Source organism: Equus przewalskii, chromosome 1, assembly GCF_037783145.1.
Source record: "Equus przewalskii isolate Varuska chromosome 1, EquPr2, whole genome shotgun sequence".
Classification (NCBI taxonomy): domain Eukaryota; kingdom Metazoa; phylum Chordata; class Mammalia; order Perissodactyla; family Equidae; genus Equus; species Equus przewalskii.
The window spans coordinates 39,762,677-39,782,987 of record NC_091831.1 but is presented as its reverse complement, the minus strand read 5'-3'; the positions used below and the strand labels follow the sequence as shown (position 1 = coordinate 39,782,987).

Here is a 20,311-nt window from a genome sequence, read left to right as displayed (position 1 = left end):
TTCTTTAGTAAGAACAACACACAAAACTATTGAAAACACTATCTCGTATTTACTTCTCCAGCTCTCTAACTCTTCCAAAGCGCTTGCTCTTGTATTATCCGCTTTGATCTCTATTCATGTATCTATCCATTATTTAATTCATCTTCCACATCATACATTCCTGTTTTCTAAATAGGAATGCAGCTTATATTTAAAATAAGGAAAGTGCTAGCACAGGGGTACAGACAAAGACCTAGCACAACTAGGGGAAGAGCCTATTAACTCTGCAGGGAGATTCAGAGAATTCCTCACCATGGAGGCAACATTTGAAGTGAATCTTGAGTCTTTAGGAAAAGATACCAAGCAACAAAAGGAAATCAGGGTATTTATGCGATAAACTTACCAGGTAGTTGGGCAGATATTGTTATTATTATATAATTTATTACATAAACTAAGGCCAAGTGAGTAAGTGATTTGCTTAGAATCACACAACTTATGGTTCTATAGGTACAACCATTCCTTCTGCCATTGACTTCTTGTCTCAGCATTATGGCCTGATTCAAAGATGGTTTCCACACCAGATTTATGTTTTCGTTTGTCCTAATTGAAGTCTTAAGCATCAATTGCACCAATGGTACTTGTTAATGTCTACCCCAAAGATCATGGGGTTAAGGTGGTTTTCCTGAAACAATTTGTACAACTCTTAAATTACATCTTTTCTTTCAGCAGCTTATAAATTGTTTTCTATTGTTGTTACAAAAAATTCCTCATCAGCAGCATCTGAAATGAGATAGTAATAGTCTAATACATATCTTGTTTTCTCTTGTATATTTAAACATTCTCCTCTGTGTTATACTTCCATTAAATTAATTGCTATAATTATTTTATCTCCATCAGGTAGTTTACTGTAGCAAAGTGTATATATGGTATGCCTATGCATAAATATGCTGGGTGATTTTGCAATTATTTTTTTTCTTTAATCATTTTACATAAAATACTTATTGATCATGTACTTTGTTCAAGGCAAGTGATAGGCACTGAGGATAGAAGAGTGATTGAACAAATTGGAGTCCCTGCCATTAAGGAATTTACGTGTGTGTGTGTGTGTTGTTTCCAAGTGAAGTGACCTAACAAAAAGCCTATCAATCAACAAGTTCTATAACTATAGGGTTCCATGGTAACATAGACAAAATGTCTCCACCCCAATATGGAGAGATGAAGAACAGTGCCAGGGTGGTGTTCCTTGGGGAAGTAATGGTTAAGCTGAGACCTAAAGAGGAAGAAGAGTTAATAAGGGTAAAGGACAGGAGGAGAGTTAGGGAGGTTAGGGAGAGTGTTATAAGTAGAGAAAGCATCATGTTTCCTTACGGACCTTAGTATATGTTGGACACTGAAAACTGTCCCCTTTACTAATTTATATGACTATCACAACTACTCCTAGATAATCAGAATTTAAGATATTTATAAAAAGGCTGGAGCATGTTCAGCTGTTTGGCTGCATTATCATAATAAGAATCATAGACTTCTTTCGAAGACTACTAGGATTTATATATGTCCAGACTCTGACTCCAAATGCTCTTCAATGACAGTAAAAGGCCAAAGGAACACTCCTGCATTCTCCTGTTTAAACACATACAAATGATGACATGAAGAAATATGGTTAATCTGCTTCCCATCTGCTAGTGAAGTAAATTCAAATTGTGTTAGAATAGCTAGTAAAACCTTCTCCTTCCATATTGATCCTTATTAGAACATGTCACTATCTTATCCTTTAAAAATTGCTATTTTCGATAAAAATCAACTATCGTTGAGTGAAAGTGAGGTATTAATAACATAGAAATATTTGGTTTTTGATATTTGGTATTTGTATTGGTATTTGGAAATTGGTATTTGATATATCAATAGGTATTTGATATACCCTGAATTTTGTCCTAGTTTATTCAAACAGTGCAACTTCTCTTACTTGTATTACCATGTTTTGTGGAAAGTTGTCGATTTATAGTTTGCCATTTTGCTCTCTTCAACAGTTATTATTTCTTCACTATTTCTGCCAGGTATTTGAGTACCAATAAAAAAATAATCATTCCTAAAAATGAATTGCAAACTATTTTAACAAGTTAAAATATGATTCTCTTTTTCTTTCACTATGAACTACAGATGCTTATGGTGGTTGTAAAGGATCAACTGTATTTTATTAAATATAAATTTTTGGATTGCACAAATCATTTATATATAAAGAAAATGACACCACCCATATGTTTTTAAAGGGCAGGGCTGGGTTTTCTATATTAGCTAGACCATTATCTGCTGGCTTAGAGACCCTGGTCAAAGACTAAATGCTAATCCTTGCTGACTACATTCATTTGCAGGAACTTATCTAGCCATCCAGTCAGAATAGTTTATGCACTGTGTTTTCAAAAATCAAGAGGAGGCCTTTTGTCATCTTAGGCCTCTTTATCTGAGCCATACTACACAATCATTTGTATTATGCTTTTAGTTCAACTGCTTTTGTGTGTTTAAGCTATCAAGAATCTTTCATAATGTTTCCTAAATCATTTTTAATCATCAAAACTCCTTTGTTCAATATTGATAATTGTTAAAAGTTTAAAGTGTGAATTCAATACTATGTGAAACTGAATGCAGTATTTGATTTTTAAGTTTGTCCTTTTACAATCAGATGATGTCCAGATATTAAGACTTTATGGGAATTTGATCCCATTGGATGAGTAATTCTGGCCATTGTTGAAGGTTTTGTATACAAGAAGCAAACGCCACATTAACCAAATACTAAACCCCTAGAGAAACATAATCCTAACTGTTTCTGAGGAGACTATAAGCATAACTTCTGAGCGAAATTAACATTTGAACTATTAGATTCATTTTTTTCTTTAACCTAACTGTTGCATTTGTTAAAGGCCCAGATATTCGTTGCATGTTCATCCATATAAATGTGTATGTTTGAATCAAAGTTTATTCTTCTAGGATTTGATTTGTTTTTCTTTTCTTTTTTACCCATACATGAAATTCTTAATTATTGGATGACAAATTTGTTTATTAATTTAGTATTTTGTAATGAATGTCTAACGTGAAAGCCTCATCTCTCTTACTCTCCATTTTGAGAAGCAGTAGACCAGACCTCTAGCATCGTGTGAGCTGGCTGTATTGATACTCTATATTGAATAATTTCACTTCATCCAAATCAACTGCTGTTGAACTAACCATTATTAATATTGTTGTTAGGTTTCACAGCCTACTAATGTACTTCTTCAAATTGTAAATCCCTCAAGACAAGTTTGGACTAAATTATGTGAATCTCTCTGGGGATGTGCCAAGTAGTTCCTTATAGATGCTGGCCTAGGGTCATCCTAAAGAAGAATTACAGTGGAGAAGAGCATCATCTTTGGAAAAAGACTACTTAGTCTCAGATATGAGCTCAGTTGCTTTCTACATACTTATTGGGAAAGGTCTTTTTTAGCCTTGGCTTGCTTACCTGTAAAATGAGGAATATCATGCTACCTACTTCGTAGAGTTATCATGAGAATTAAATGAGATAATAGTAATAATAAATGTATTTATCCAGTGTTTACTCGATGACTAACATGTTGTTAAGAACTTTACTTTCACTATCTTAATGAATTCTCATAATAACTTCGGGACAAGCAATATACCTGGCCCTATTTTATAGAAGGGGAGACCATCTTAGGGAAGGTAAGTCACTTGCACATATGACATGCTAAACACACTACCCAGAACACAGTGAGCCCTCTGTAAGTATTAGCTAATACTTTGTCCTAGAACTTGCCATCAGGCATTTTGAGGACATTTATTCTGCCTCTGAACATCTTTGAGCCCGTGTATATTACTGGGTTATTAGGATGTCTTATAACTCAAACCATAGGTTAAGTGCCCTCACTTTACAACGGCAAGTTACTTAATGGAGGTAATAGATGGTATAAAATTATGGATTCCTGAAATATTTGTTCAAAGCCTTCTGGTTTGAATGTTAAAACACTGCTGGTTGGTCTTTATGTATTGTTTGTCCCTCCTAAAATATCATTGTAAAGACGGAGTTCAGTTAAAAATTTATTTTTAAGATAAATGGATTTTATCTTATAAAAAATATTAAGATAAATCTAATACTATGCATATAAGTGGCCCAACTATTAGACCAGTTGCTTTACAACTACCAAAAACCTAGCAATTTTGGTGTTTTATTTTTAGATGATACAATTTATTTTCACAAAGGGTACTATATATACTTTACTATGTACCAAAAGCACTTTGTTCTGTGCCTTGCTTTTACAATCCATCTCAGATAACTTTTCATGTAAGCACATACAAATCTAGCTCACTTTTTTCTTGTAAGCAATTTGCATGGCATTCCATCATAGGGTTGCATAATAAGTTATACAATTATTTTCTCTATTGATGGGCATTTAAGTCATTCCCGATCCTTCCTGTTATAAACAATATAATGTTATAAAAAAATGTAACGAAAATATTTGTACATACATTTTGTGACACAATTATGATTATATTTGAGGTTAAACTTCTAAACGTGGAATGGAAGGAATATGTATATTAAATTTTCATAAATACTGCCACGTTCCTCTCGAAAGGCCTTGTAAAAATTCATATACCTACAAATAGCATTTACGTGACTATTTCATTCAACTTTGCCATCACTATAAATTATCAAACTTTGATAGGTGGAATCTGTTAGAGCAGTATAGTTTTAATTTACATTTCATTAATTCAAAATTCAATTCAGAATATTTGTAAATGTTGTAAAATCTAAAGGTTTTAGACTACTTTTCTTTCTATGAAAAGCTCTTTCATGTATTATATCCATTTCTATGGATTTGTTGGTCTTTTTTTTTTTACTGATTTATAAAAGCTAATTGGATATTAAGGAAATTAATCTTTTGTCATAAGAGTTCCAGATAATTTATGGTTAATATATTTTCTCAACTTTTTAAAAAATAGATTATAAAAGCCTAACAATTTTGTTAATTATATGAAATATTAATCATTTATACATTAGCACTAATTCAGTCTACTTGAAATTATCATTACATTACCTAAGAAGTGGGCTGCTACTTCTTACCTACAACATATGCGTGGGTTGATTTTAAAAATTGCTAGAATCTTTTTCAAATCATGATATTAATTTTCCTTTTTGTTGTTAAATATTTTTTTAAAAAGATATTGTACCATCCAATACACTTTCAATTTCCATTTACTGAGGCCTACCTAAGCAATTTTAATTAGGTAACATCTCAGCAAAAATTTAATACACAATAATTTTCCTGAAATTATATTCAGACATTATGCTAGTTGTAGCATTTTGAGAAAATGGTGGTAGCTTTTTTTGAAGAAGAAGAAGATTAGCCCTGAGCTAACACCTGCTGCTAATTCTCCTCTTTTTTGTTGGGGAAGACAGGCCCTGGGCTAACATTCGTGCCTATCTTCCTCTACTTTATATGTGGGACACCTGCCACAACATGGCTTGACAAGCAGTGCATAGGTCCACACAAGGATCTGAACCAGCGGACCCAGGGGCTGCCGAGGCAGAACATGTGAACATAACCGCTGCGCCACCAGCCCGGCCCCGGTGGTAGCTTTTACATCCATGTAATTACGTCAAATTGATGAATATTTATGAAGTAACTATTACAAAGAATATTAAAGATACAAAGATAGGTTTAAATGCACATTATATCGAGATTGAATCAAGAAGAGTCAAATGACTACACAATGCCACCACCATCCCACTTTGAACTCTAACAGAGAGTTAGCAAAAGTGTTAAACATGAGGGGTGATAAGAATGTGATGTTATCCTAGACAATTAGAAGACTTTTTTTTCAATTAAGCTTCACTCACTATGACTTGAAGACCAAATGGGAAATGTTCTTAAATAAAAGGAATAAGAGTGAAAACATGTTAGACCTTCAAATGCCTGTGCTAACATTCACATGTCCCAGATTAACGCCCAACAGAATATAATCAAACCTAAGCACATCTCTACTTTGCATGAAGGTAAAATAAGCACAAAATAAGAGTATTATGAAAGTGTACTGGGTTAACCATGGCACGGGTTATTCTGTTTCAGGCGGGACCAAAATGTGGTTGTTATTAACAGTAGCAAGTTTGATATCCGCACTTGGAACTACACATGGCTTCCGTGGAAAATTAAACTCTGAAAGCCCTGAAGTGACTATGAATATTGTAAGTTACCAGGGGGAAAAACCTATTAAACTAAGAGATATTGCCATGATTTAGAATAATAGGGCGTTTAAGCTTTTACATGACAAATTAAAAATCGTTAACAATATCTAATTACTAGACATTTAAAATGTCAACTAAAACTTAAAGTTTTGGTTTTTCATGTCTCATCAGAGTCAGATGATCTGCATTGGGCACACCCAAGTGAAGAATATGAAGCTGTGACTGAAGATGGGTATATGCTTGGGATCAACAGAATTCCTTATGGGAAGAAAAATTCAGAGAATAGAGGTATAACCTCTTCCCCTCCTTCCATTCTCCCCTTTTCTCTTTCCCTCTTTCCCTTCGCTCTTTTTCCTCTTGCCTTCTCTCTCTTTTTCTCTCTTCATCTCCTCCTTGTTTTTTCCCTCCCCTTGTTCCTCCTTCCGTTTCTTCCTAAGGACTTAATGAGTCTTGCTTATTCTGGGAATGCAGCAATAATGAAGCCGTATCTCAAACATTCAAGGAGATCACCATCAAATCAATAAGATGAATAAATAAACAGAGGACGATAACAATGTGTGATATAATAATAATGCTGGAACTGTGCACAGGATATTAAACTGGAAGTCCTGACAAAGGTACTTAACCCAGGTAGAAGAAGTCAGGGAAAGCTTGCTCTCAGTCCTAGAGGATCAGGAGGAATCAGCCAGGTTGTGTGTTACAGAGGGGAGAATGGGGAGGCAATTAGATGCTCATTTCCTCAACAGCTGAAGGTTACTTTTTTACTAGTGCTATTAACAATTTATCTTTTCCTCAGTGTACAAAAATTGTGAAGTACAAAAGAAGTAGAATTAAGCAAGACCAACCATAACTTGGCCATTTAAATTAACGTCATGCTGTATTTCCTTAGAATATAATTTTGTCAATAACGTTTTGAAGTATCATTGGCATATAATAAACTGCGCAGATTTAAAGTGTACAACTTGATAAATTTTGTCATCTGAGACACCATCACCACAATAAGATAATATGTTCAAAATATTCAACCCAATCAAGCAAATGTATTCAAATCTAGTTATGTGAAAGCTTGTTTCTATCTTCACATTTTTCCTAGAACAAAGAATGAATTTGTAAAGGTTTTAAACAATTTTCTTCTTTAGGCCAGAGACCTGTTGTGTTTTTGCAGCATGGTTTGCTAGGATCAGCCTCAAACTGGATTTCCAACCTGCCCAACAATAGCCTGGGCTTCCTTCTGGCAGATGCTGATTATGATGTGTGGCTGGGGAACAGCAGAGGAAATACCTGGGTCAGGAGAAATATATACTATTCACCAGATTCAGTTGAATTCTGGGCTTTCAGGTAAAGAAAAGGGGCAATGAAAAATGGGCAATTAGAAATAAACATTGAGTTTAAAAATCACAGGGATTCTTGCGTGGGTATTGCAATCCAGTCCCATTTTAATGTATTACACTCTAAGTAGTAAGAGAAGGAAAACATTTTTATTCTAATCCTTTCTTGGATTCTTCCACATCCCTCATTCCCAGGATAGCTTTTCCTCCAAACTTTCTGTGATCTCAGTACCCATTTATAGGAGATTCCCTGAACATGCTTTTACAAATAGAATGAACAAAATGACTGAAGCAATGAAATTCACTGCCCCTAGCAGATTCTGAAAGGCATATCCATATGGATTCAAGACCATGTTAAGGCCCAGTTAGAGGTTTAAGAGCAGGAACTTGCGTCATCAATAATATCAAAGTGTTGGGGGGAGGAATAATTCAGACACCACGAAGAGATTATCAAAGATTTTCTATCACTGGCCCTCTTGTGCCTATTCCTGGAAATTCCTAATGGAAGTGGAGAACGGAAGAGGATTTGTCTGATGTTGCTGAAGCACAAAATTGCTCTGAGGGTTCAGAACTGAGAAGAAGCCCATGTGTCCCCAGTGTAGTGAGGAAAAGGGAGAGTGACAAGAGAGGAGACTAGAGAGGCTGCTGATTGCCGGATAGTGAGGGCCTTTTGAGCTCATTCTAAATCTAAGGAGAAGCCACTGAGAAGTTTTCAACAGAGGGAATGGCATAATCCTATTTTCGTTTTCAAAAAATCATTCTGGCTGACTTGTGAAGATTAAAATAGAGAGGGATATGGGTTCTTAAATGGCAGTGGAACACTGCATACAAATGATTATTAATCTGATATTCAGTTTCAGGGATAGAAATAGTCTCCAGCTACAGATACTATCTTGTTTGGTTTAAATTACCACTGTAATGCTGTGCCTCAGAAATGATGTCAGTTGTTTATAAGAAGCCATCCCAAAGAGCACCTGACACTCACTAATGGTCTACATACAGCAATGCTTACAGAATCTAGTTTTTCATTTCTCAAAGGGAGCCTTAGCTACAAATATGTTTGACTTTTAGAAATCATAGCAAAGAAAGGTATTCAGTTATTTTTTTTCTTGTAGCTTTGATGAAATGGCTAAATATGACCTCCCATCTACAATCAACTTCATTTTAAAGAAAACTGGACAAGAGAAGCTACACTATGTTGGCCATTCTCAGGGTACCTCCATTAGTAGGTAAAAGGAGTCAAGGAAAGTGGCTTAGTTTATATAGACCCCTTTCCAGATGTTATGTCGGCATGCTGGTCATCATGATAATTGCTCTCCACTCATTACATAATATAATGCCTACAGCAACCCAACAGTATAGGGACAATTATTATTTCTGTTGTATATGTGGAGAAACCCAGCAGGGAGTAAATAATTTGTGTGAGGTAACATAACTATTACAAATAGTGTGGCTCAGATACCAGCTCAGGCACTCTGACCCCCAAGCCCATGCTCCAAAACATTACACCAATGGACTCTGGAAAATTTAATCCATTCACTCAACCACATTGATGGGGCACCTACAATGTGTCTGAAGAATACAGCAATAAATAAAATAGATCAAAATCCCTGTCTTCCAACTACTTATACTCTAGTGGGAGGAGGCAGAGAAAATAAAAAACATTAAAAAATAAAATATAGACTATGTTAGACAATGGTAATGCTCTGGAGAGAATAATAAATCAGGGAGGGATATTGGGGAGCATGAGACAAGTACACAGCAATTTTAGATGGAGAACACCACCAAACACCCTAAGTAAAGACATGAACAAGGTCAGGGAGCGAGCCATGTGCATACCTGGAAGCCTGATGTTCCAGGATGGGGAAAAACAACTGCAAAGCATCTGAGGCTAGAGAACATCTAGCATGTTCAAGGAATAGCATGAGGCTATTCATTGTGTAGATGAATTAAATGAGAGAGAGGAAAAGAGCCAGAGATAAGATCAGGAAAGGGGTTGAGGAGGACAGACTGTCCAGGACTTTTTGGCAGTTGTAGGGATTTCAGCTTTTACTCGGAGGTAGAGGTGGAGGTAACAATACGTGGTTAGGTTCTAGATGTATTTTTAAGATATATTTTGGAGGTGGAACCAAGAAGATTTACTTCCGTATTGGACAAGGTGTGCAAGAGGAAGACAGGGGTCAAGTATGATGCCAATATTTGTGGCCTGAGCACCTGGAGTAATGGATATGCCATTAACCAAGATGGGAAAGACTGTGAGAAGAGCCAGTGTGGGAGGGAGGACAGGAGCTCAGTTTTGGACCTGCTTTGTGCTAAAAGTGCCTATTGGAGATTCAAATAGAAGGGTCAAGAAGTCAATTATAGATAGAAATCTGAAGTTATGGGGGTAGACTGGGCTGAAAATTCAAAATGTGAGTCCTCAGTACATAAGACAGGATGCAATAACCAAAGAAGTGAGTTCAGACAGAAAAGAGGAGTCCAAGGACTAAGCCCTAGGCCTCTCTTAACTTAGAAGATGACGAGGAATCAGATAAAGAAACTGGGAAACAATGGTTACGGTGGCCTAAGGGAAGCCAGGAGTATCGCATGTCCTAGAGGTCAAGTGAAGAAAGGTGTTCTAAGAAGAATGTGGTCAGCGGTGGAACAGGCTACTGACAAATCACCTAAAATGAAGTCTGAGAACTGACTATTGGATTTGGTGGCCTAAAAGTTACAGGGGACCTTAATAACAGCAACTTTGATGGAGAGATTGGCATGAAAGCATAATCCAGTAAGCTCAAGAGAGAATAAGAGAAAGCTATAAAGGGCAGAAATAGGGTGGACTCAGAAGGGGAAAATAGGGAACATATGGGAGAAATAATAATATGTTTTTAATGCCAATCCTCACTCTCAGCTGCTGATCATACTTCTTACTACAATTGTAAGCAATCAGAATCTCCGTCTATGGGCACATATACAGGGAAGTGCATGAAACTGGTGGTGGGAGTCTTCCTCCTGCTTGTTCATCCTAAAGCACGGATCTCACTTATAGAATCTTAGACAGAGAAAAAAGTCAGTGAGGTAGAGCTTCCGAATGTTCTTATCATTGTGTCAGTTTCCCAAGAAGATGAAGATTAGCAATCAGGATGTTTTGTAGGAACGTACTCTTAGGGGAAAGGGTAAAAAGGCAGGACTAGGCAGAGGGAGAAGTTGTACTTTGATGCAATTCCCAAAAGGCCTCAGCCAACTCTATGAGATGGCTCTTCAGAGTCTTTTTGAGTGGGGCTGGGTGGCTGAGCCTTTTTACGCACTTAAATGTAGACTGCCCCAGGAAGAGGGTATAACCTTGGGCTCTCTTGAGCAAAAGCAAAATCAGAGAGGCCTCATAGCTAGGAGTCATCAGCCACAACCTTCCCTTCAGCTGGGGTTGAATAAATGCCTCCAGCTTGAAGGGGGATCTGGGCAGTGCAGCATAGCAAAAATAAGACATGGTCAACAATTGACTCAAAATCCTTTGTTAAAAAGCAGAAAATTTTCTAGATTACTAAAATTTACTCCTTTAATTTCCAAAACTATAGAAAATTTTAACCATTTTGAATGGAAATCTGCATCAACTTATGGCACACTCCCCTGACTTTTTAATTAGCACCTATTGAACATAGTTTAACGTTTTTCTCAGTTATCTAGTAGTATAAAATTATTGCATTGAAATGCAATGAAACAATTTCCTTAGGATTTATTGAAGTGAGTAGAACTGCTGGTCCTCACACCAAATAACTCTAACCTACCACTTTTTTGAGTTCATTGAGTTTTTAACATTTCCATTCTTCTTTCTCGCTAGCGGACAATTTGTCATTCCTGTCACCATACCCATAAAATTCTGAAGTTGTTTCTGCCTTCGAATTTACATCTTCCAAATTCTGTACGCTGAGAAGTTAGATAAGTATCCTTGTTAGAATTATACCTAAAATAGGATTAAATTTAATAGGAGGAAGCAAGTTTATTCAAGGAAGCCACCTATCCTGATAGCGCGTGGACCTGTTGATACCCACACAGGCTCCTCTTGTGTGATTCTTACTTACTCTGGGTGATCTGCTGGCTGTAATCTGCTGAGTTGAGCAACCAGATAAAAAATCCCTTAATAAGCACAGTGCTTCTGGAAAAACCATTCTTGCTCAAACAGAATCAGGCTTTACATTATATAAGTGAGGTAGTTGTCTAAATCTGATAGGTTTTTTTTTTGTGAGCCTTTCTTGAGTCTCCTTGATATGTCATTACTAACAGAAGGGAAGAGATTGTCCTATGTAGTTTGATTGTACTTAACTTATTTAAGTTGTTAAATCAAATTACCCTATTTAAATTAACTTATTTAGTTAATGTAATAACTATTTGATTACTTCCAGTGTACTAATATGCTACTATTCATAAAAACATTTAAACAGATAGGGTCTGAGTAGACTTACTGCAGGTAGATGTTTGAATTATCTTGGCTACTCATTTGTCAAGCATTTACTATGTGCCAAGTGCCCTGGTAAGTACTTTATATGACTAACTTTCCTTAGTTCCTAAAGAGCCTAATGAAGGACTCATTTTATCCCAATACTTCAGGTGAGGAAATTGAGGCTCTTAGAGTTTAAGTGACTTGTCCAAAGTCACAAAACTAGTGAACCACAGAGCCAGGACTCAAATCTCATTTGGTCAGATTTCAAACTTGTGCTTTTAACCTTTCCAATTGTATACCCTTCTTATATTAAATAATAATTATTTCATTGTGAGGAGATGAATTTGAATCCTCAAAACCTACATGTAGTATAAATAACTCTTTTTTGTCACCATATGATTATCCGAAAGGAGGCCTATTTTCTAAAGTCAGATACAAGAGTTTATTGTGGCATTTTTAAAGTTCCAGCCTCAGGTCCCCATAAAGAATCTATGAAAATAAAACAGCTTTACTAAAATCTAATCACTTTGAACATGCAGAGGTTGTCAGCCTCTCAGGTTGTCTGGATGGTACTCTTAGAGAGCCCAAAATAATGTCACATTTGTAAAACACAGACACGTGTGCATGTGTACATGCATACTCACACACACACACACAGACCCACATCCGGTTCCGTGTTGTTCTGTTTCAGGTTTTATCACCTTTTGCACCAATCCTAAGCTGGCTAAAAGAATCAAAGCCTTTTATGCATTAGCTCCAGTTGCCACTGTGAAGTATATGAAAAGCCTGTTAAACAAGCTTACACTTATTCCTCTATTCCTCTTCAAGGTATGTGATTCTCTTTAACTCAATCTAAGATATCAAATTGCCCATGGATTTCAAAGTGATGGAAATAGAAGAAAAACACCTGGTGGACAATGATTATATCGCAAAATGGAAGTGTGCATATTTATGTTATTTCTTGAGTAACACTGATCATATTTGAATCCCCATTACAGCCTGTAAGAGCCCCACTTATTTCTTTGTTCTAGGTTACTTCCTGTGTGTTAGCAATGCCTGGGAGTGTTTTTGCTCCTTTGTAGATGCTTTATTTACTGAGCACTTCACACAGCTATGTCAAGGCTGTGATTCCACCCCTGGAGCAGGGAAGAGGAAATAAAACAAACTAGAATAGTCAAATATGAAACCTAAACTACCTGGGCCAAGAAAACTGGGAAGAGGAAGGATAGGAAGGAAAGTGAAGGGAAGAGAATAGGAAAAAGAGAAAAGGAATGGTCGAGTGGGATAATGACTTTGAGACGCCTCATCAAAAATTCTTGCTTTTCCAAGCCTTTTCCTAAGAGCTCCTTCTTCTTTAAACGGGGGTTTCATGGAGCAGGAGCATAGATTTCACTAAACTATAAATATTAAGTGTCTTGTACAGTAAGTATCCATGGTAGCAAATTAATAATCATTACTTTTTCCAATGCTTAATCACTGACTTTTCACATCCCTGGAAACCAACACTTACACACACACAACACTTACACAGCTTCTTTTAGAACAGTTTAGCCTCAGGCTATAAAAGATAATCATGCTATTTCCTTCTATGGTTTTGTACTATTAATTTCTTTTCACTCTGAATTAACGTGTCTAAATTCTAGGAAACTTTATCTACAGTCAAACTATATTTGCAAAGTTTTTATTCAACATGTAAAATTTTGTGATGACCCTGAGTATATTTACTGTCTGCTTTGATTCAGAACTGATTTCCTTCTTGTCTTCAGATTTTCTGATAGGCAATGCATAGAATGGATAAAAAAAGAGAAAAAAATTATTAAACTTCAAATCATAAGCTTGAGTCAGGCTTCTAGCTATAATCCAGTTGCAATTAGACCAAGACCCTGACTATTTATTAGTCTCACATTTTCTCGTGTATAAAATGGAGATAACAAAATGTCTACCTTCCTCAAGAAGAGCTGGGGCAAATCCTTTCAACTATTAAACTACATAGCTTCATTGACTTTCTAAAGGCTTTGCCGAAAATACGGCTCAGAGTCTCCATTTCCCCTTCTGATCTTTTCACAATTTATTCCTGAAATCATGTATCTTGGCACTTTATTATGACTTTCTGCCATGTTGTTTCACAATTTTGTTCCTTAATTCTTATTATCTCAACTAGACTGTAACTTTTTGTGTCTTATACTTCTTATCAGCAGCCAACACAGTTCTCAGTGCAACAATCAATACCCAACATTGCTATCTGCCCTGTCCATTCCACAACTTCATCGTGGGAATTAAATGAGACAAAGTATTTGAAATTCCTAAAACAACGTATAGAAATATGAAAATATCATCAGCCTAATCACACCTGTACAAACAGGTTAGATAAATTGAGTGTTTTCTGCAACTTTATTTTTAGAAAGCCTCTAATGATGACTTTATTTTTCAGATTATATTTGGTAACACAATATTCTCCCCACACAACGTTTTTGATGAATTTCTTGCTACTAAAGTGTGCTCCCATGAGATGTTGAATCTCCTCTGCACCAATGCCTTATTTATCTTTTGTGGATTCAACTATAAGAACTTGAACATTGTTTGTATGCATTGAAATTTCTATTCTGGATATTTTGAGCAAAATTTTTGATTCATTCTCCTGTAATCACTTAGAAACGGTACTTTATAGGAACTAGGAGTAGCTTCAAAATTGTCTCCAGGATATGCAGATAAGCCCCAAAGAAATCACAAATCATTGCTCCCATCTTTGTCCCGTCCAGATCCCTTCCATCAACCAATTGCCTCTTAAAGTAAAAAATATGTACACAAAAATGACAATTATTACTCACTTCTGACCACCTAAATAATTGGAGTGACATTTAAATTCTGTGAGATGAGAACTTGAACCATGTATTTTGGAAGGTTCCTCAGTAGGAAAAAAATGGCTAGGCACTGAATAAACATTCTGATAAATTTTCTAATGCTGATAGTCATTCCTATAAATTTTATAAAACTTATTTCAGAGTAACTATTTATGTAAGATCTTGTCCACACTCTTTTCTGCTATTACACCTGCTTTGCATTGAGTTGGGGTTTTAAAATGTATATGACAAAATGTGGCATCATAAAATACTTAGGAATATGGATTCAGATTCAGAGCCTAAATTCAAATCCTATCCTTGGAACTGACTTAAACCCCTCTGTGTTAATGTCCTTATCTACAAAATAGGATATTGCGAAGATTAAATGAGCCAATATATGTAAAGCATATAGAACATAGTACAAAGCATGTAGTTCATAGTATATGTTTTTCTACTAATACTGTTATACAGTGACAACTACCCTCATCCAAATTTTCACTTTAGTTATATACCCTTGAACTACTAAGAAAATCAAGATCACTGATAAGAAGGTATAATGCTACCTATAGGTTACTCAGTAAACAATGTTTATGAAGGCACTACTAAGTGTTATAACCACTGGGAACACAGCAGTGAAAAAGACAGATATGGCTCCAGACCTCATGGAAATCAAGAACAGTCAGTTCTCTTTCTCAGTGCTAGTGATCATTCCTGTGGATATTTTAAAATATATATGAGCAAAGGAACTTTCCTTACTCTCCATTTTGAGTGGTAAATAAGAACCTCCTTTTTCTCTCTTGGAAAGGAGTTTATATCCATGGTTCTGGGAATGTTTGTCATTCCATATGTGGAGTATGACAGAGCAGTCGATCTTTATCACATTAAGCAAAGACAGTACAGATTACTGTATCCCATCAATAAGAGCTTTATAAGAAAAATAATAATAAAAAGCAGACAAAAGGAAATTAGATATTTCATGTTCTGCATGATAATTATGTGGAGAGACACTTCAGTCCCCTATGAAGATGTTCAATTTGTTTGGCTCTATCCAAGACCCTCTATACAGTGTCATTAAGACCCACTATGAACAAGTCTATACAACCTGAGAAAGGGGTTTCAGTTTGTTGTCTGGGGTCTGATCGAGGTGGATTAGGGTCCTGATAAGACGGCAGGATAGCACTACAGTTGGTAAATATACTATATATAAAATTTCATCCACTGCCCTCTGGCACTGGGTAGAGAAGAGTAAAAAGCTGAGAATTTGAACCCAGAGACCTAGATTAAAGTCTCTGGTCCCCCCCGTTACTATCTGTGTAACATTGGACATTTATCTAAACTTCTTTGGGCCCAAATTCCCATTTTGATAAAATGGCAATGATAAACTCTCCTCAAGTGGCTACAAATTAAACAAATTAGCCCATGCAGTTGTACTTTGCAAGCTTGGAAGCGATGTACAACTTTGTTGCTCATATCCTTCCAGTAAATGCTTCCCTTGAACAAGTGACCCAGATCAGAAAAACTTAAATATTCACTGTTTTTGAGAAACTGAACATATGTGTAAGTATGTGTGTAGACACATGTTTGCTTTCTAGAGTCGCTTGGATGTGTATCTATCACATAATCCAGCAGGAACTTCAGTTCAAAACATCCTCCACTGGACCCAGGCATCATTCCTCAAAATGCTGTTAAAATTTATTTTGTGGGCCTTAACTCTTCCACTTTATGTAGAGCTCATTCTTAAAATATTCTGTCCAATGTTCCTGGCAGAGAATTTTTTCTGGCATGTGACTACAAGCTGAAAATAACTGTCAATCCATGTGAATGAAAATCTTATGAAAACTGGCACTTTAGGTAGCAAAGAAATGAATGATTTTTACGACTTGGAATGCATGAACAGTTATTTCAAGTAAAGCTGCATTTAAACTTGCATAAATACCTTGCCCTGGATGATTAATAGGCTTTATTTTTGGAAGCAGAAAAAATGATTTTTAATCATTGTTTAAATTGAAAATAAACTACTTGAAAATGTTTGAATTTTATTTTTCATACAGTAAGGAGAGTTTTTATTTCCTTGTGTTCTTAATTTCTCTACATTAGGCTGCTAAGTCTGGAAAATTCCAAGGTTTTGACTGGGGAAGCCCAGTTCAGAACATGATGCACTATAATCAGGTAAGCTTCTTAAAGTTGAAATTATTCACATTTTGAAAGGCAAAGATATAAAAAGTTGAAGATGAAATTACTGTAACTGTGCATATATTTTCCAAAGGAATGTTCGTGCCCAGACCTAGCCTTAAGGAAATTATAAAGTAGATGAGTATTTCCTCGGAATCCCTTCATCATGTCAGACATCACCCCAGTCCCCCATTCTCCCACTGTGCACTCATGCTGCGGTGTCTGTGCTCATTGAAACTGCCCTCAAAGTACCACACCACTACTACACCACTAGAGAAACTGTGTAGAATTTATCACCCCTTACCACATTGGACAGACCTGCTCTGGATCCCAGACTCCCAGCATACTGTTCTTTCTAAACTGCACTTAATATATAATAAACCAACAATTCTAACTCTGTTCATGAGATAGAGCTAGAATCTCTGGTCTTCTTAAACGATAGCCTTTTCCTTGTGGACAACCAGAGAAGTGATTCTACCACATTCCCAGATATAAGAGGAGGATGGTGTGCTTGCCGACCAAAGTTGGAAATACGTTTCAGCAGAAAGGGGCCTTGTAGCCTAGACAGATGTATAGAGCACTCCTCCTTCTTGTTGTAGCACAAAGAACCCAGGCTTTGGAGTCCATCCTATCTGGGATCGATATGAGTTCAGACAATAATTTCTTCATCTGACCACTCAGATTCCAGGAGTTATTAAAAATATTTAATGAGATAATGTCTATAAGGCCTTATCTCAGGGTAAACCCACAGATTATCGCTAGCTAAATTTGAGCAAGGGAGGTACCCTGCCTTTTTTTTTTAATCCTCTCCCATTCCTCTTTGCCCCACCCCAAATTTTTCCACCCAAGTAGTAGCTGAAAAACCTATTAATTTGCATCTGCTCCCATGACTCAATATTTAGAAGGGTTTTATATCCTCTTCACCACAATATCCTATCTGTAGAGAATATATTCCCCCATATTTACATCTTTGATTTCTTTAAAGAGGTTTTCAGAACAACATCAGATTAAACATTTGTTGAAAAAATTATTTTCCCCAACCTACACCTCCTCAAACCATAAAACACAGAGTCTCTTTGAATCTACCTTTCTACGGGTTCTAATATCAGTAATCAGAGGACTCCATCTTGGAGGACCTGCAATACCAAATCCCAAGTCCACCCTCCCTCCAACGAAGCCAATAACAGCTCACGGTGGTCTTCTACTAACTGAGGCAGTGACACTAAATTAAGATCCAGAAGCTAGCATCTAGGAAACTCTTTGAACATGGAAAATAAGTACAGGAAAGTAGGTTTAGGATTATGGATATTCTCCACACTTTTCCTTTTTCTCCAGTATATAAAGGACTATAATAAAGTATTAAAATACTATGGGAAATTGCATACAATAAAATATTTTGCTATGGCAAGTTGGCTATTACCTAAGGTGAGAATAGAGAAAGTTTTAGCATATTGGATTATTGTTCTTGACAATATGACCTAAAAAAACTAACAAAATTCTCCATGGACCGTGGGAAAATTAGCAGTGATTCTCTTATTCCCTTATCTTGCTATATAAACCTCCTTAAAAATCTATGTGCGAATGGTAATTTTCTAGAAATAGGAAATGAGGCTGACGATAGCTGTTCTCAGAATTTGAACCAATATTTAGTAAAACAAAGTAAGTATTCAACAAACACAGCTCCTTAAGTGAACTGACTGACCTATTGATTAACCATGCTGCGACGTCAATACAAAGCCAAAATAAAAGACTCAGGAAATTTTGAGGAGATCGTACTTTAGAGTGTTTGGGTAGAAACAATCTATTAAACTTAGAATCCAATCAAATCCACTTCCTCTAGTTTGAGTTAAAATCTAAGTTTTTAATTTGTCAAAATTGTTATCTCCAGCCTTCCTATTCAAAGCATGGTGTAGGACCAGCAGCATCAATATCACGTGGGAAAGCAGAATCTAGGCTCTTCCCTCAAAAGTACTAAATCAGAATAGTGGTCTTGGCAAGATCTCCAGGTGATTCACAGGCCCTCTTGAGTCTAAGAAACACTGATCTAAAACGTATTGCATCCACTTTGCTCTGTGGATAGAGGTGACTTTCTCTGAGCAATCACTGTTTAGGACTTACTTATGAAACTAGGTCATGCCATTTGTGACAACATGGATGGATCCAGAGTGCATTATGCTAAGTGAAGTAAGTCCGACAAAGAAAGACAAATACTGTATGGTCTCCCTTATATGTGGAATCTAAAAATAAACAAAGAAATGAGAGAAAACCCACCAAGCTCATAGAAACAGAAAACATATTGGTGGTTGCCAGGGGCAAGGGGTGGAGTGTGGACAAAATGGGTGAGGGTGGTCAAAAGGTGTGAACTTCCAGGTAGAAAACAAATAAGTCCTGAGGATGTAATGGACAGCGTGGTGACTATAGTTAACAGTACTGTATTATATATTTGAAAGTTGCCATGAGAGTGGATCTTAAAAGTTCTCATCAACAGAAAAATATTTCATAACTATTTATAGTGATGAATGCTAACTAGACGTTGTGGTGATCATTCTTTCAATATAAACCTATAACAAATCATTATGTTGTACACCTGAAACCAACATAGTGTTATATGTCAATTATATCTGAATGAAAATAATCTAGGTCAGTTAGTGTTATATAATCTACCCAGGGAATAAGTTTTGAGGTTTAAAGTGCAGTTACCTATGAAAGCTGAGGTTCTCTCTCTCCTGTGTTTTAGCCTACACCTCCCAACTATAATTTGACAGACATGAGAGTGCCACTTGCAGTCTGGAGCGGTGGCAATGACCGGTTGGCTGACCCTCAAGATGTTGACCTCTTGCTTCCAAAACTCTCTAATCTCACCTACCACAAGAAGATTCCTTCTTACAATCACTTGGACTTTATCTGGGCAACGGATGCCCCTCAAGAAGTTTACAATGAAATTATTTCTATGATGAAAGAAGATAGAAAATAATTCTGGATTTAAAGAATTATCCATTTATTTTTCCAAAATGCTTTCTTCTCTCACACAGTTTCCTGTAATGTTTGAGATGCAGTGCTTCTTTCTGTAGTTTTGACTTTAGAAGTATATTAGCATCAACAACAAACTTCTCGTTTGTCGTTTTGAATTTAAAAGAATTTTTAAAAATTTTATTTTCACTTAAAAATGTATGTAGAAACACTTGAAAGACCACATTCCTGGAGAGATGAAACTTCTCTTCCAATCTTCCCATTGTTTATCTTCTAAACTCAACAAAGATTATGACCCATGAATCACGAGTGTTGCCAAAAGACAGTCCCAGTATTGAATATTAACACCTCTTTTGCTTGCTTGAGATTGAGT

At 36.2% G+C, this 20,311-nt stretch overlaps 1 protein-coding gene across 2 annotated transcripts; it reads left to right on the top strand.

Annotated features, from left to right (window-relative positions):
• The first annotated feature begins 6,103 nt into the window (after positions 1-6,103).
• LOC103567446 (gastric triacylglycerol lipase-like) lies at positions 6,104-19,942 on the top strand. 2 transcript variants are annotated; one of them, XM_070629308.1, is made up of 9 exons: positions 6,104-6,208; positions 6,382-6,496; positions 7,447-7,546; positions 8,652-8,761; positions 12,648-12,784; positions 14,388-14,534; positions 16,389-16,460; positions 16,894-16,965; positions 19,706-19,942. In XM_070629308.1, exons 1-9 carry the CDS (start codon positions 6,104-6,106, stop codon positions 19,940-19,942), a joined length of 1,095 nt encoding a protein of 364 aa, XP_070485409.1. The 2 variants fall into 2 exon arrangements, with proteins under 2 accessions (XP_070485409.1, XP_070484643.1); XM_070628542.1 differs by having other exon boundaries at positions 7,348-7,546.
• Positions 19,943-20,311: the final 369 nt, after the last annotated feature.

Coding starts and splice junctions, on each gene's coding strand:
- LOC103567446 (XM_070628542.1), top strand. CDS start 6,104: ATGTGGTTGTTATTAACAGTAGCAAGTTTGATATCCGCACTTGGAACT. Junction 6,497..7,347: donor GAAAAATTCAGAGAATAGAG/GTATAACCTCTT, acceptor TTTCTTCTTTAG/GCCAGAGACCTGTTGTGTTT. Junction 16,966..19,705: donor ACATGATGCACTATAATCAG/GTAAGCTTCTTA, acceptor CCTGTGTTTTAG/CCTACACCTCCCAACTATAA.